Genomic DNA, 17,092 nt, shown 5'->3' on the forward strand with positions numbered 1-17,092 from the left:
CGGGCTGGCCCCCTGGAGCATCTCATATCCCACCTGACTTATAGGGTCCCCTCTCCCCCATCTCCCTGCCTTCAGGTCGAGTTCAGTGCCTTCTACTCCTCAGCACAGCATGGACTGTACATAAAAGAACAGAGACAAAGGAGTGCCCAGGCTCCTGCCTGGGTTTGGAGTGTGTAGGGGAAGAGCTGGCATCTGTGTTTCCCTTTGGAAAAGTATGAATTTCATCTGGTATACAGTTGGCTTGTTTTGCACTTAGTACCCAGGCTATACCCTAGGGGGCGCCAAGCAACTGAGTAAAACCTGTTGCTGCTGGTCTCCTGGGAGTGCCAGACGGAGTTAGACACAAGGGCTCCACCTCCTCTTCCCCTGCTTTGGACTCTGGGGTTGAGCTACCCTAGATAAAAGATGAATTTGACCTTGGAGGAAGGCTGGACTGTCGAGGAAGCCTGGTTCTAGTCTACCCAGCAGGTGAGCAGACACGGGTGCATCCTTTCCTCCCTCTGGGCCTGAAGAGAGACGGGTGGGGAGCTCCGAACACCTTCCTCCCACTGTAGGGCAGTGGCCCTCAGCCCCATGAGAGCCAGCATCCCTTTTAGAATGTCCCCTCTCCCCTGAAATGAAGTCCACAGATGACATGGCTAATCTACATACATCCTTTGTACAAATGCAAGTAAAGCTAGTTGTAACAAAGAGAAATAATGTATAATAAAACACAATGTGTCTCAATATATAAATGCACCGGCAAGACTTACCGGAAGACATAAATGGCGTAGGCAGATTGCTTGCACCTGCTTATAATAAATAGATTCGAATTTACGGGAAATAGAAGACTAGAGCCATTATGTAATTTAAAACAAACCCACAAGAGTAACAGGGAGTAAATACTAGAATAAAAATGAATGCTAGGTGGGTAAGAACAGACCGGATGTCCTTGCATATAAAAAGAGAAAGAGGGATAGAACCTAAATTAAGTAGGACGAGAAAGCAAGGCAAGTGAGGGAGGGCCACGTGGGGCAGAATGAAGCAGAGTGAATGCCCAGGCGCTGGCCCTCGCTCCCTGTGTCACGGCACGGAATGGGGAAATGGTGGCGTATCACACACACACAGATCTCCGTCCTGAAACGCCACCGTGTGTTCAGGTAAAATTCCATTTGGAGGATCTTAAAGGCCTTGGAGCTCACATATTTCCGATAGGTGATGGGAATAGAGGATGGATTGGAAAGAGAAATGGTGAGATAAGTGGTTCAAAGCAATTGCATGTGGAGCCCTGGGACAGTATGAGAGGAAGATAAAAAACCAACAGGCAACGCCCCCAAACAACTCCACAGGCAATCCCGACAACATAGGTGTGCATTCCTGGGCTGCAAACTCTTTAAAAATATAGCGATAATAGGAAATAACTTCTAAAAACATTTATCCAAGAGATCCAAAGAGATCCCCTGCATTTCAAGTAACTTTGCTTTAACACTGTTTGGTTCTCTCAGATCTCCTCTGTTAAATATTTATATTACATTCGGTGTCTACTTATTCAGCAAGGCCCTCCTGCACTGGAGTCATTTTCAACCAAACATACAGGGCTGAAGCGGTATAATGGATTGTGTAGGCAATGCAGGCGGTAGATTATTCAATAATTTTGAGACAACGTCTTTATTCCATTTAAGTTCCTGCTCCTTAATAAGCATCTCCTAACTTATTGAGCTACTCATGAAACTTCTAAAAAGCTTAGAGGCTTATAAAAACTCTTCAGTACTGTTCTGAATTGCACGACTCATATGGAAGCTGTGTGGGCCCCTTGCACGTTATAAAGGCCTGCAGGACACAGGACCAAGACTTAGTGTGGAAATCTGCCTGTGCATTGCCGCCACTGAACGCCAGCAAGAGTTTTGCCCCCTTAGCCTCCCCCCCTCCCCCCGCCCCAATTTCCTGGTGGTGTCACCCTCATTGAAACCACTGGTAAGTTGCCCTAGCCAGTTTGGCTCAGTGGATAGAGCGTCAGCCTGCGGACTGAAGGGTCCCAAGTTTGATTCTGGTCAAGGGCATATGCCCCGGTTGCAGGCTTGATCCCCAGTAGGGGACGCGCAGGAGGCAGCTGATCAACGATTCTCTCTCATCATTGATGTTTCTCTCTCTCTCTTCCTCTCTGAAATCAATATAAATATATTTTAAAAAAGAAAAGAAACCACTGCTAAGTTAAGAGCTTAGGCCAGGGGTCCTCAAACTACGGCCCGCGGGCCACATGCAAATACAAATATTTGTTCCCGTTTTGTTTTTTTACTTCAAAATAAGATATGTGCAGTGTGCATAGGAATTTGTTCATAGTTTTTTTTTAAAACTATAGTCCGGCCCTCCAACGGTCTGAGGGACAGTGAACTGGCCCCGTTTAAAAAGTTTGAGGACCCCTGGCTTAGGCTCTAGAGCACCCCGGGCCTCATTCCAGGTCCCCGAGACCTGGGCATTTTGTGTCCTTTCTGTGCCCCAGGTCCTTGGGTAACGACAGTACCTTTCACATAGAGCTATAACGAAGATCAGAGTAAATTCATGCGATGGGCAGAGGACCAGGCACTGGCACTGGCACACACTTCATGAGCCATTGTTATTAGTCTTCTCGGATAGTTATAACAATTACTGTTGTCATTAATGTTTCTGCTATTAATACACTAACAAATACTGTTCCACGGAAGACTTCTCTCATCGGAACTCGTGGTTCTAAACTGCTCCCATGGGTGAGCAGACAGCAGCGTTGAATTCCCTCCCCACCATGGAGCTCACCTGTGAGCTCAGAACAAACTCTCCTGCATCTGGGCCCTCCTGGCTTGAGTCCCAGATGGCAGCACTGGGCACTGGAGCCGGGCCCAGCGTGGTGGCCCACTGCCCACCCTCCTGAGAGGAGCCCCTTCACGTGGGCAACCCCTGGGAGGAGGATGCAGGCCCTGGAAGGCTGGGGCTGGCCCTCAGCCTATGGCCTGGCTGCGTGGTCAAGGCCTGGGGGAGGGCCCTGGGCCTGGGCTGGAGGAGTCGAATTGGACAGGGGAAGGAGGGCTGAACGGCAGGAGCCCTGGTGACATCTTGCAGCAAAGGGGAGACCTTGGGAGACATTCTCCCTCTCCCCTCATCCCCGCAGGCAGCTGAGCGACCTCCACAGCAGCATCCTCCACCCCCGACATTTGTAAGTGACTTCAAACTTATTTTTTAATAGATGTATATTTTTATTGATTTCAGAGAGGAAGGGAGAGACAGAAACATCACTGAGAGAGAATTGTTGATGGGTTGCCTCCTGCACGCCCCACACTGGGGATCGAGCCTGGGCCCTGGGCCCTGACCTGGAATAGAACCGTGACTTCCTGGTTCATAGGTACGTGCTCAATCACTGAGCCACGCCGGCCGGGCGCATTCAAACTTTCAGAGTGCTTTTCCTCTGCTTTCTCATTGGAACTTCCCAAGGGCTCTATAAGATGGTATTAACATCCCCATATCACAGATAAGGAAACTGAGACGTAAGGATCATCTTCATGGCACTACAAGGAGCCGAGGAGGAGATGAGCCCAACATCATCTTCTCTGGGATCCGTCTCAGCGACGTGGGGCCAGTTCCTCTCTGGAGGCTGCGGGGTGGGAGGTGCATGCGGCCTGGTTCCACGGCGGCAGCAGGTGGAAGCTGGCTCCTTCCTGGCACTGACATGCCCTCTTTAGGAATGAATGGCCACGCAGTCAGAGCACCGCTCCGAAAGGGCCTTCTGCTAGTTGCTGCTTTACTTGACAGCCCCAGCCTGGCTCCATCCGAGGGCTGCGTGGGCCCCGAGGTGGGGCAGACAGGGACCTGTGGGCATCATCCCTGGAGAGGAACCGGCCTTGTTGGTGGGTACAGCGGTGCCCGTGGTGCTCCCACATGCCTCCTCCTCTCCAAGCCGTGGGCTCTGGCCTGGGTGGGGCTGCAGATACCGAGGCAGCCCCGAAACGGACAAGTTCTCCACTACACCTTCCCAGCCCTAAGGCCTCTGTCTTGAGTCTACATCTGGCCCCAATTCTCCCCGATTCACCAAGTATATCAGGGTCTATAGTGCTCCCCGGGATGCCACAAAGTCCCCAAAATAGTCACTTTATGTCGACTCTACTAGCCCTTTAGGGATGAGGACAGGTGTCCAGGATTCAAAATCAGCCATTAGAACCAGCCCAAGGGAAAATCGGCAATTAGAGGAAGCTCGCCTTCCCGTCTCCTCTTTCTCAATTTTCTTCTCTTCCCTGAACCACTGACACCTCCCTCTCCCCCCAGGCATCCAGTTGGGCCGGCCACAGTCCTGGGTTCATGTTCTCTCCCCACCCCCCACCCCACAGAATTACAGGGCTTCTGGGCTCTGATTGTTCACAGAAAGATTTCAAACTGAGAAGCTTTAGTTCAGTCTTTCACACTGAGTGCCAATAAGCGATAAGCACCGAGTTCCTACCAAGAGAAATGGACCAAAGGCATTGAGGCTGGATGCAAAGAATTTGGGTGTCCTTTCTGATAACACCCCCGAACTCCCTGCCCAATCATATGCCTTCTTGTCCCTTACAGTAGAAATACAGAGAAAGGCTGAGAATGACTTTTCCCTACAGTCCTAACCTCAGCCTCGGAGACCCAATCAGGGGAGGTTCCAGGGCCCGGAGCATCTGATGCCCCCGGTATACAGACCTAAGGACAAGCCTTGATCTGGGGTCGCCCGAGCCAAGAAGATGACTGTGGTGTTGGCAGTGTAGCATCATCCCCGGGGTGCAGGGAGGTGGCACTCTCCCGTGAACTCTGGGATAGCTGCCTGGGAGGGAGGGGGAGATGCAGCTGGGGGCAGAGGGAGAGGGGTGGCGGTCCACGTGCTTTGAACTCTGCTCTTCGGGAAGGCCTGGCCCCAGACCCACCGTAAATGGCCATGAACCCCAAGGCCAGCCACCGGCAGACATGGACACAGAGGGCAAGACACGCACCACTTGTACAAACCATTTTATTTCCGGTGTTGGCTTTATACAAACTTACAATATACAAATGCGGAGCTCACGGGGGCTCTTCAGCTGCTGAGCGCGGACCCCAACTCTAGCCTGTCAGGCAGGTGCCCCCTCCCAGGAGGGGCTTCGGCTAGAAAGATGCCCAGGGGCTGCTACAGCTGCCGGTCCCCTGGCAGAGATGCTGTCTGTCTAACCTGAACTCTTCTAAGGTCACTTTTATGCTAAATAAAGACACTGAGATCAGACATTTCCTTGTACAGTTTATTGTCTAATACTAGCAAATCAGATTGGCCCCAATATGTGCATAAATAGATATATGTATATGTATATATATAGGTATGTATATTTCATATTTTCCCTTATTTTTAAGAGCTTCCAGGTGGGGGTGCCTGAAGGGGAAAGGAATTGGGTTCCTCTTGCTATAGTCAGCCCTGCCCCAAGAACACGCCTCTCGCCAAGGCAGAGGGCAAGTGTGCACAGCTTGCAACCTCAGAAAAATCTTTAAAGTGACAGTAGCAATATCTGATTGCAGCCTCTCGGTTATTGATCAGGGAGGTCATGTGCTAATTGGGAAGGCTCTAGATCGGTAACCAGGAGTGTACCCAGATGGGTGTCTCAGCCCTGGGCCCCCATCTGGGACCCATCCATCCGCAGCCAGATGCTCGAGGCTGGACGCAGGGGCCGGTAAGTGGTCAAGCTGGCAGGTCAGGCTTCCAATGCTGGCCGGGAGCTCTGCGCCAGGTCCCAAACCCCCAGATTCCAGACCTGGACAAAAGACTCCCATCCTGCCCAGATCCGTACAAGGCAAGAGCCCCTTGCCCACTTCCAGTGGACAAGCAGTTTGGAAGACTGAGCTGCCTCAGTCTGGCACCCCAGGGGCAGCGGCTCCTGGCAAGGCTGAGCTGCTACATTGCCCGTGGGACCCTCCTCAGCCCAGCAGCGGACTCCGCAGTCTGGATGCCAGACCGAGGTGCCAGGCCCTTAGGAACAGCCCCCAGAAGGAAGGTCACAGAGTAAAACAGGTGCCATCAACGCGACCCAGAGCAGAGAGAGGCCACGTGAAAAGGAGGGTGGGAAGTCGTCCAAGGAACTCCAACACGTCTGCGCCGAAGGGCCAGGGATCCCAGACCACTTCCTTTGGCCTTTGCACCATATCCTGGGTCCGTCAAGGGACAGACTGACATTCATGTTTGGCACAGGCGGCTACGAAACTGCCTGCCCCCTGCAGCAGGTGATGGGGGAGGTTGGGAGCACATCGCTGGGAGGGGCCTGCGTGGGTGCCCCTGTGCACACACGTAAACGCTTTCTTCCATAGGATTCATACCCGAGAACTCTAGCGGGTATTCAAGAGTCGTCAGTGTAATCAAACCCTCAGACCAGGACTTCCGAGAGCACGTCCTGCCCTGGGGAGATGCTCTGGGGTGAGCTCTGGGGACCAGCCCTCTGCAGACCGGGCAGTGGGAGGGCGGGGGCAGCTGGGGGAGGCGGGTGGGGTGGAGGCTGGACCTAGAGGCAGTCACCCCAGTCTCCTCCCGTTGTTGGCCAGTTCCATTTAGACATTGCACATTTGAAAATAGATTTGCTTTCATAATAAAAGCGTAAAATAGATCCGTCTTAAAATAAGTCTTTCTCTCCCCTTCTTTGGATCCAAGGCATGGGGTATAGCCGCGACATGCTAGGAATGGCGTGGAGAGTAAAGGAGAGAAGACAGGCCTGGGCAGGAGTTCTAGGCAAGGATCCGACACCCAAACCAATATGTATCTTACATATAAACCTATCATATGTATAATCTTCATAAAACATATATTAAGGCATGTAAAGCAACATAAAGGGCCAGCTTTATGGAATAGGAGGTGAGAGAGGTGACAGACGAGCAGACATTGATCCTTGGTATTTTCCATGTATTTCTTAAAAATATCACTTTAAAAAAAGGAGAGACAGATAAAGGAAGGGGAAGGCATGGAAGGCCCTGAAAAATCTGTGTCTCGTGGATGGAGAAAGGTGCGGGAACGAGGAAGAGCTGGGAGCCAACCCCACCTGCCAGTCTGCGGGGAGAAAGGACCGTTTGGGGTGCTCGAGCTGCGCTAACGGCGGGAAATGTAGCCAAAAACCTGCCACAAGTAAAGACAAGTGGAACCCCCCGTCTGTAACCCCTCAGAAGCGACTATCCTGAGCACCTAGGACGGTGCCTGGTACACAAACGGTGCTCGATAAATATTTGTTGAATGAGTTGTCATCTTTACTTGCATATGAACCAGTAACTGCCCCAGCCGTGAAGGAGTGAAGAACTGGGAGGAGATAAAGGAGTTGTTCTTAGGGCGGCTGAAGGTCAGGCTGGAGTCTCAGGCAGCAGCTCTTGCAAAGAGGAGGCCTAGGAGCCAGACTGTCCAGCCGCACTCTCTCTCCTCCCTCCTTCTGGCTACATTCATCTCATGGTGGGCGGAGCAGAGGAAGAATGAGTTTGCTTCTGTCTCTCCTGCACTTGCCTCCCTGTCAGGTGGATCCCGAAAGAGTCAGCCAGAGGGAGTCCTTGGTACAGCCTCCACGGGTCCTCGTCTGGGGGGCCGGGGTGTGCGGCGGGGTCCTGGCATCTGGCCTCCCAGCTGAAGGCTCATTCCCTCTCCCCGGGCACACTGGCAGCTGGCCCATAGCACATGCCAGAAAATGCCGCCAAAATGGTGAGGAGAGGCTCCAAGGCTGACCACACCCTGCACAAGACAGATCCTTCTCTCTGCCCCCCCAGCCCAGTACCGGAGGCAGACACCAGGCCCAGGCCTACACAGGGCCCTGTGTGTCCCGGACTGTCCTACCCAGCCCCCTCATTCCCCCCCACCCCCCCATGCCAAGCACTTCAGCTGAAGGCCACCGTGTGCTCACTGGTGAGGCCTCCTGGGGCCTCGGCATCGGCCTGGGGACAAGGTGGGAAGGGCCAAGCCGACAGTGTGGCACAGGACTTGGCACCACGCTGAGGCGCACCCGGGAAACCATTCCCATCCTCTCTCCATCTCTGTCCTCTTACTTGCAAATGAGCCCTGCCGCTTCTTTCCCTTCCTTTCCTAGGACCTCCCTTCCTTCTCTTCCCCCTTCCCGACCTCCCCAGACACTGCCCAGACCTGCTCTCTATCCCAGCCTGCCCCGGCCCCCGGGGAGCCAAGGTGCCTCGCCCCATCTCTTGTCATCTCGTCTTTGGCTCGGACAGAGTGGTTAGTCTCCACGGGACCGCAAAGGGCACCCACAGCAGGGATCACAGCCCCCGGCACAGCGGGGGCCATGGGCGGTAAGGGCTGACGGGGAGGGGATGATGGCAGGTGCTGTCCTGGTGTCAAGGAGGGTGGGAAGAGGCAGAGTGCCCCTCTGCTCCTCACCTCTCGTCCTAACCTAAGATGGTCCAGAGCATCTTCCCCACCAGGGCGTCTTCTCCATCAGGGAATGTTCCAGTAGGGCCATCACACCCCAGCCATCAGGCCTGGGCGCCCTGTGACTTGGGCATCAGACAGGATGCTTTCTGCTCCGTCTCAGGCCCAGGCTCAGGACCAGAGGGACCTGTCTGAGCAGCGAGGGCTTTGGGGCCGAAGCATCCGTGCTCCGTTCTCCGCTCGGCGGCAGCCCTGGCCCTCAGCCTGGCTCTTCGCAGTTTTCCCAGGAGAGCAGGGGGCCGGGCCGGGGAGGGGCCGGGGCCTCGCGGAGGGCTTCAGAAGGTGGCTCTGTGGAGCTTCGCGGCGGTGGCCTCTGCCAGGGCTTGCACTGAAGAAGAGGGACATCGGTGAGAAAGGGGCCGCACAGGGCAGACTCCAGACACTTCTCCCAGGAGCGAGACTCTGGTCAGACCTCGAGGGCCGGCCCCTCCCTCACCCCAAGAAGGAGAAACAGACCGCAGTCAAGAGCTCTCCGCGCGCCTGGCACTGGGCGCCCTGAGCTGGGGGAAGGACGGGCACGGCCTTTGGCTAGAGAGCCTGGCGTTACTTTAATTTACAGTGAGGTCTGGGGTCAGTAAGATCTGGGCGAAACGGCTTCTGGGGGCTCCTGAGGCTGGGACCTCACAGGAGCTACACGGAGGGTGTCTGGGAAGTCCCCTCCGGACAGTGGACGAGGGAGGCCTCAGCTCTGTTCCATCTGCTTCCGGAGAAGCAAAGCCCATGGCACTGGCGTGGCAGCTCCAAGCAGCGCCCTGCCAGCCGGCCCCAGTCCAGCACGGGCACCGGGACCCAGCACGGGGACGCCGGGCTCAAGCAGCGGGGTGGCGGGGGAGAGCGGCCAGGCACCGGGCGGAGGGGAGAAGCCATGCCAGAATGAGAGGGTGCAGATGGCTCAGTGGGGGTGAGGGCAGGGGTCCCCCTCCCTGGGGTGGAGGAAATACAGTAGAAAAGTGCTTACGTCTGAGCTCAGACCCGCATGGCATGGCTGCTGTCGGTGCCCCGTGGGGATTCAGACGAGAGGGGGTTGGCTGGTGAAGTCGGGGAGGCAGGGGAGGTGGGAGGGCTTGGGGTGGCGCATTGCACTGGAAACAGAAATGAACAGGGAGGTGAATGGGGGGGGTATGGGGGGCGGGGAGCAGGCAGGTCTTGCCCCAGAGGGCAGAGAGCAGGGCAGGCGACAAGCAGAGAGAACAGTGGAGCCTGGGGACCTGCCCAAGCTGAGGCAGAGTGGCCTATGGGGCGCGGGGGCGGAGAACATGGCCCCGGGGCAGACCTGGCCGAATCCTGGCTCTGCTGGGACCCAGTGTGGCTGCGGCTGGGGCCAGGCCTGGCCTCCGGGCCCACGGCTCCCCTCCCACCAACAACGACAACGGGGAAGTTGGCACAAACCTCCATAATGTGCACAGGGAGTGGGGTGGCGCCTTTCTAGGGGGATAGCGCTCTGCTAATGATTAGCAGCACAGGAAAGTCACTAATCCAAACCACCGGCCCCCCCTTATGATGATCGAAGTGTGGTGATCACCATGTTAACTGATTCCTTTAAAATGGAGGCTTCTGGGAGGCTGAGAGAGAGTTCTGGTATCTGTGCCCTGCCCTAGCTGGTTTGGCTCAATGGATAGAGTGTTGGCCTGTGGACAGAAGGGTCCCAGGTTCGATTCCAGTCAAGGGCACATGCCCGGGTTGTGGGCTCGGAGATTCTCTCTCATCATGGAAGTTTCTATCTCCCTCTCCCTTCCTCTCTGAAATCAATAAAAATGTACTTTTTTTAAAAAGGAAAGAAATGTGAGCCCTGCTGGTTGAGACTCTGCACAATCCAGTGAAGGCAAACTGCCATCGACCCCTGAACATATCTACAAGCCTTAAGGTGCTGACTTTGAATCAATGAGATTTTACTCTATTATCATCATTATTCCATGTTGAGAACGAGACGTTGCATTGTTAGGGGCCAGCTCTATGCAGTCCTGGCCCTTGTGCACCCGCAGCCCAGCTGCTAGGCAGGAGGGAGCAGAGCAAATGTCCTCACTGCGGCTCAGAGCAGAGCCAGGCCCCGCCAGGGTCTCATGTTTACTCTGAGAGAGGGATCCGGGTGGTAAACTTCTGCTCCCTGTTCCCCCACTGCCCTGGACCTCGTCACCTTCCCTGTCCTGTGCAGGAGACAGGGCCAGCGCACCGCTCATCACCTATGTGCACACCTCCACACACATGTACCGAAGACACGGAGCAGGAAGTCGTGTCTGCCCACACACAGCACGGACTTTGTGCATGGGATGCAGCTAAACCGTATCCTTCCTTACTGCACACAACTCAGATTCGTACGCACACACACATACATGACTCAGCACACCTATAACTTCACATTCAAACGCATTCACAGATGCTTTCGAAACACACATTCCTATGCATGTCTGCATCGCGATGGTGAGCTCTCTGGCAACCTCGGTTTCTAAAACAGTCAAAAACTCAAAAGCTAAGAAAGGACCATTTCAAGGAAGCCAAATGGATGTTACAATGTACATGCAGGGAGTTCTTCCAGTTACCCGGGGAGGCGCTCTTTCGAGTCCAGGGACCCTGAGTTACGCACGACTCAAAGGTGCTGACTGGCTGGGGTTCCAGCCCATGGGAGAGTGAAAACAAGAAAATTAGAAAAGAGGAATTGAGGGACCCATGACATCCATAAGAAGGCCCAACTGAAGAGGGAAAATCTTTGGCAGAAAGTAGACATAACTTTAAAGGTGTGACAGCTTGGGAGCATTTAACGTAGCTACAAACAGGTCTGAACCATTTAGAACCCCTTAGGGCAACCCTTGACAGAGACCAGCTAAGTAAGACTATTTTTAATGACACTAAAGCAGTAAGAGCAAGCAAGACTAATTATGTCAAATAGAACCTTTTTAAAAAGGCAGAGAAATACTAAATACATATTAGAAATACAGCCATTGAAATAAAGCTCACATATGCAGCAGGTATGTACTGGACAGACGAGGTATTATAATTGTGCTCACAAGTCCTGCCACATCTGTATACACCGATAACCAGTCACACACACTCACATTCATGAGACCTCCCCCCACACCCCACGCAGACAGATGTTCACAAATATTGCAATATATACACCGTGCACAAAACATACACAAACGTTTTATCATCCCCCGTTCTGCAAACAAAGCCAATCACACATGAGCACATGCATAAACGCTACCTCCATCCTGTATTGGGCCCCCTAGACACATATACCTACACGCCGACAGCTCACCACATACACCTGTGCTCATACATAACCGGTCTCCGCACAACACCCGGAGACATTCTGCACACACGTACACACATACACACACACTCCTATATTTGTACCCAAACATTCCCTCCCCCACACACCGCACACTGGAATACACACAAATACATGCGCATCTACAAACAGTAGTGATTCAGACACTGTCCATGACCTCATGCTATGTCCACGACCTGAAAACTGCCTTCTGCCGTAGTGCGGACTTGTGTCCGCGCGCACCGGGTGTTGGTGCCCAAGCTGCCACACTCGTCACTGACCACACCATCCGTGCCACACACCCACACTCAGGCACTGTCCTCAGGCCCGTGCCCAGCACCCCATGCACACAGGCCCCCAGCATGGACGTTGCCCACACCATGTATGCCCAGGAACAGTCCTCGCTGTGCCTGGCAGATCAGCCGCTCTGGGCACCTGGACCATAGACTACGGGTGGTGGGGACAGTGGGCGAAGTCTGAGGTCTGGCCTTCCACAACCATTTTTTAAATAGTTGGGGTTTGGGCAAAACCCAGGGACCGTGTGCTCAGTGCACAGGCCCTGAAGTGTAAGCGTGTGTGTGTGTGTGTGGAGGGAACCTGAGAGGCTGGGCGGGTTTTGTTTCCCTGGGACCTTTGGCTGGGGAACTGTAGGAGAGAGAGCCAGGGGCTGGGGCAGCGGCGGAGGGAAGGATTCAGAACAATATTGTGTGCTCTAACCTCGAAACAGGAAGTTTCCCTTTGCCCAGAGCGGGTGGAATTTGATCTTTGGAGGGTTCAAGTTCCTTTTACAGCTGCACTGCAGGAAGGTCTGACCGGGGCCTCCTGGCAGCCAAACTGGTTCTGCTGCCTCTGGCTACAGCATTTCCCTTACCCTCAACTCCAGCCCAACGGGTAGCCTCTCTCTGAAGTATCTCCAGGGGCTTCCGCAGGACACCCAGCTAATGTCCACGACACCCCAAGTGCCAGTAGGTTCTCCCTTACATCCTTATTGTACCCTAAAAGCTGCTGGTTTCTGAAAAGATCCATATTGAAAATAGCTACAAAACCACAAATGGCTCCTCTTCCTATGTCAGCCATTGCTATTTCAACGAGTACTAACTACCACCATCACCACCCCGACTACTGCCCCAGCTGGCGGGAGCTTACTGAGCACGCTCTGAGTGCCTGGCCATGTGCTAGGGGCCTAGCACACACTGTGTCTGTCCCTCACACCACCACACCGGTGTCTTCATTTGAATTGTACGGAGGAGGGGCCGGAGCCTCAGGGAGCCAGAACTCAAACCCTCGTAAACGCCGCCATGAAATGCCATCCCCTCCACTGACTCCCACCCAGGCTGCTGTACCTGCGGCCCGTGCCCCATCGCTGCTTCCTGCACCAAAGTCATCAAACCCGGCATCCTCCTGGGCATCCCTCCTGACGGGCCCCAAAGCCCCCTCTGTTCCCCTCCCTCTCCATCCTAACCACCTTGTCTTGAGGGGAGACAACAGTTCATCTTCCAGCCTTCATGACTCAACACTGTCTCTCCTCCACCGTTCGTGCTCCCGTTCAGAAAGAATCCCTTTAATTCTTCCCGCCTTCATTCATCTCGTTCTTGCCTATTATACTCTCATCTCCTCCGGGCGATGTCTCAGGCCAAGGAGAACGAGTCCTGTTGACTTTGACCTCACGGTGTCCATCTGGGACCTGCTGCCCTTGGACCCGTGTGAGTCAGCTCCTCAGACTCATCTTTTCTTAGCAGAAGCGTGGGCTGGGTCAGTAGCCCACGTGGTGACTGCTGGCACGCTCAGCTCCTTGGTTGCCTGCACCCTCGTTCTCATTCTTCCTCTCCGTGTGCAGCCAGAAGGGGAAGTGAGCCCTCGCCGGCTTGGCTCAGTGGATAGAGCCTCAGCCTGAAGACCCAAGGGTCCGGGTTTGATTCAGGTCAAAGGGACGTACCTTGGTCACAGGCTCAATGCGGGAGGCAACCATAGGTGTGTCTCTCTCACATCGATATTTCTGTCTCTCCCCTTCCCTTCCACTCTCTCTAAAAATCAATGGAAAAATATCCTTGGGTGAGGTTTAACAAAGCAAAAAAGAAGGGGAAGGGAAGGGCACCCTGGAATACCTGGCCCTCACCCCTCAACTGGTAAATACTTTGATCTTTCCCAGTCAAGTCAGTTATCACCTTTCTCTGTGCTTCCCAACCTGCCCAGGTAGAGTGGCTCCCTGTGCTCCCTGCATGGCCATGGCCATCCGGCTATACAGGGGCGAGGAGGGTCGTCACAGCTCTGCGCTCCTGCACCAGCAGCTCCGGCCTCTGTGCGCCCTGAGCCTAGCACGGTACCTGGTGCCCAGTAAATGCTCATCCTGCCGCGCCCTGTTCCTCTCCAGCCCTGACCCCTGGCAGCGCCCGTGCCTCCTCCCCTACGTGGTCAGCCCTCTCCCTGGCGGAGCGAGGCCCAGCCCCTCTCACCAGACAGCATGCGGCCCCTGCGGGAGGCCTCGGTCGCCAGGGCGCAGGAGATTTCAATCCGCTTCTCCTGCTCCTGCAGCTGGCTCTCTGAGTCCTGGGGCACGTCCACAAGGTCCCCCTCGCCAGCGGGCACCACGTTCTGCATACTGAGGAGGCACAGACACACAGACATGGTGGGGGGACCGGATATCCTGTGGGGGGGACCTGTGGACTGAGGTTGGTGGGGGGGGCAAGGGCATGTGCAGGCTCTGGTCCCCAGCAAGGCTGTCCCCAGGGATGAGGGGCCCTGGCACAACACATGTTGGGACCCTTACCCACGATGCTTTACAATGAATTAGAAGGTTCAAGTGCACGTTTAGGGCTGCCTGGGAGGGGAGAAGTCACAGAGGCAGCCCCTCGGTGTGTCCGGATGAGAGCATGTGCGTGAGCTCATGGTGCTCTGGGCACCCAAGGGCAGCCCCTTGCCCCACTGGAGGGCCAGGCCCAGATCGCTGCTCTGAGCCACTGCCTCCATTCGCTCTACTCTGGGGGAGGCTGGACATGGGTTGGAGTGCTGGTGTCCCCGGTGCAAGGGGGGCAGAAAAACCGGAGATTCCCCCAGGCCAGTTACCTGGACTTGGCAATGAGCGTCTTGATCCTTTCCACCTTCTTCTGCTTCTCCTTCAGCTCCTCGGGGCTCAGGGGCGTGTCCGGCTCCAGGTCGATGTACCGCTCAGGGATGAGGACTTTGTCGGGGGTGGAGAGCTGTGGAGGGACCGCGGTCATCTCTCCCTCCGTCCCTCCCAGGGCCTCCACCCGCTCCCTGGACTCCGCTCACCTCCTTGTTGATGTCCACGTCGTAGTGCTGGGGCTCCAGCTCCATCTTGCGAAGCCGGGCGATCTCCTCCCTCGGCGTCTCGTAGGCCTGCCCGCCAGGCTCCTCCGCCCGCAGGGCGGCCTCCAGGTTGGAGATGTCCACCTCATGGATGCTGCGGTGACGACGCACCTGGGGACATGGGCACCTCCATTTCTACCCGTGCCTCCTGGGAGCCCTAACCATGTGTGCCCCCGCTGTCCCTGCCCGGCTCGCTGCCACCCCATGGCTCCCACTGCAGAACCACCCTGCCTACTGCCTGCCCGAAGCCTGCCCATCTGCCAGGACCCGGAAGCAAGACTTCATCAACATTTCTCACCAGCATTCGTCCCCCCCCCCCCCCCCCCCCAGCCTGCTGTGCCCTTTGTTTGCCTCCTATGGCACACATTTGGGCAGTTGGTTCAGTGTCTTACACTCAGTGTCTCTAATCATTTCCTATTATGATGCAAGTTCCAATCCACCACCTGGAATGTAAACTGTTTGAGGGCAGGATTTATGAGTCACAATTTTTGCATATTACAGAAAGAAAAATCAGGCAGATGCCTTGGGCTCCTCCCAGCTCTGCGCTTAATGGCTGTGTGGCCCAGGACTCCCTTAATTTCTCGTGGCTTGGTTTCTCTCTCTCTAAGGATAATAGTTCCTAACCCCGAGTTATTGAAAGGACTAGACCAGCGGTTCTCACCCTGTGGGTCATGACCCCTTTGTGGGTCAAACGACCCTTTCACATGGGTCGCCTAAGACCATCCTGCATATCAGATATTTACATGACGATTCATAACAGTAGCAACATTACTGAAGTTATGAAGTAGCAACGAAAATAATATTATGGTTGGGTCACAACATGAGGAACTGTATTTAAAGGGCCAGAAGGTTGAGAACCACTGGACTAGACGGAGAACGTGAAAGGGACTGGGAACTGGATCGCGCCATGCAACACTGAGCTGGCATGATGATCGTCAGGACACTCAGCCCAGTGCCAAGCCCACAGCAAGTGCTCTGGAAACGGTTGTGAGTGCTGGCCACTTGTGGGTGGTGGATTGCATACTGCCCTCTGATAACTGAATGGTATGTAATTTGTTTCAACCAAGACAATCAAGGCATTCCGTGGGTAAGTGAGTTTTCTTTAAACACAAAGCAAACACCCAGCCTGACTGGTGTGGCTCAGTGGTGGAGTGTTGGCCAATGAACCAGGAGGTCACGATTGGATTCCCAGTCAGGGCACATGCCAGGGTTGTGGGCTCAATCCAATGTGGGCATGCAGGAGGCAGCCAGTCAATGATTCTCTCTCATCATTGATCTCTCTCTCTCTCTCTCTCTCTCTCTCTCTCTCTCTCTCTCTCTCGGCCTCTTTGAAATCAATACAAATACATTTTTAAAAAAGAAAGAAAAAAGGAAAGGCCTGTAGCAGGATTGATCTCCTTGCCCGGTGGGCAGAAGCCTCCCCGGCCCCTCCCTCTCTAAGCCCCAGCCTACCCCAGGACTCCAGCCCAGGCTGGCCGCACCCGCACCCGGGAGTAGGCAGTGGTGACCACTGTCAGGCCACGCCTGGGGGTGGCTGGGAGGACCTACCACTTTGTAGGCTGGCCGGGGGCTGGGGTCGGGGGCAGGGCTGGCGGGAAGCTGCAGGCTCCTCCGCTTCTCCTTCATGGAGCCGCTCTGGTGGCGCCGCATGCGGTCGATCTGCTCCTCCACGCTCATCTTCACCTTGCCCTCGCCCGGGAACACCGCGCTCTTGGGGCGCTCCTGCTGCGGGGGGAGGCGAGGCTCTGAGAGGCGCAGGTCCTCCACCAGCCTTTTCAGCTGCCCTCATCCCTTAAGGTTTCCCTTCCTTGGGAAGCTTGCCTGCAGTCAATGGAATAGCGGTCCCCGGAAGCTATGTCCAAGTCCTGACCCCCAGGACCTGGGAGTGTGACCTTATTTGGAAATGGGGTCTTTGCAGGTGTGATTAAATTAAGGGTCTCAAGATCATCCTGTTCAGGGCCACCCTAAAACCAATAATGGGTGTCCTCATGGGAGACAAGAAGACACATGGAAGAGGTGATGTGAAGGTGGGGGCAGAGACTGGAGTGATGTGTCTACAAGCCAAGGACACCAAGCAACAACCATCTGCTGTGGTGGGGGTGGGGGGCATG

General features: G+C 54.9%; 1 protein-coding gene across 17 annotated transcripts in view; it reads right to left on the minus strand.

The window, feature by feature from the left end:
• Positions 1–7,814: 7,814 nt before the first annotated feature.
• The window catches only part of PLEKHA6 (pleckstrin homology domain containing A6), a 132,604-nt gene continuing 123,326 nt past the window's right edge, over positions 7,815–17,092 (minus strand). For 14 of the 17 annotated variants that reach the window (XM_036343339.1, XM_036343335.1, XM_036343341.1 and 11 more), the window contains 6 exons: positions 16,530–16,706; positions 14,925–15,092; positions 14,718–14,851; positions 14,108–14,253; positions 9,348–9,471; positions 7,815–8,717 (listed from right to left, as the gene is read on the minus strand). In XM_036343339.1, coding sequence (XP_036199232.1) covers positions 9,356–9,471; positions 14,108–14,253; positions 14,718–14,851; positions 14,925–15,092; positions 16,530–16,706 — 741 coding nt within the window. In that variant the 3' untranslated portion in view covers positions 7,815–8,717; positions 9,348–9,355. The remainder of the gene's footprint in view (positions 8,718–9,347; positions 9,472–14,107; positions 14,254–14,717; positions 14,852–14,924; positions 15,093–16,529; positions 16,707–17,092) is intronic. The other 3 variants (XM_036343342.1, XM_036343333.1, XM_036343336.1) reach the window with 2 other exon arrangements.

This window comes from Myotis myotis, unplaced genomic scaffold (assembly GCF_014108235.1).
Source record: "Myotis myotis isolate mMyoMyo1 unplaced genomic scaffold, mMyoMyo1.p scaffold_m19_p_18, whole genome shotgun sequence".
Classification (NCBI taxonomy): domain Eukaryota; kingdom Metazoa; phylum Chordata; class Mammalia; order Chiroptera; family Vespertilionidae; genus Myotis; species Myotis myotis.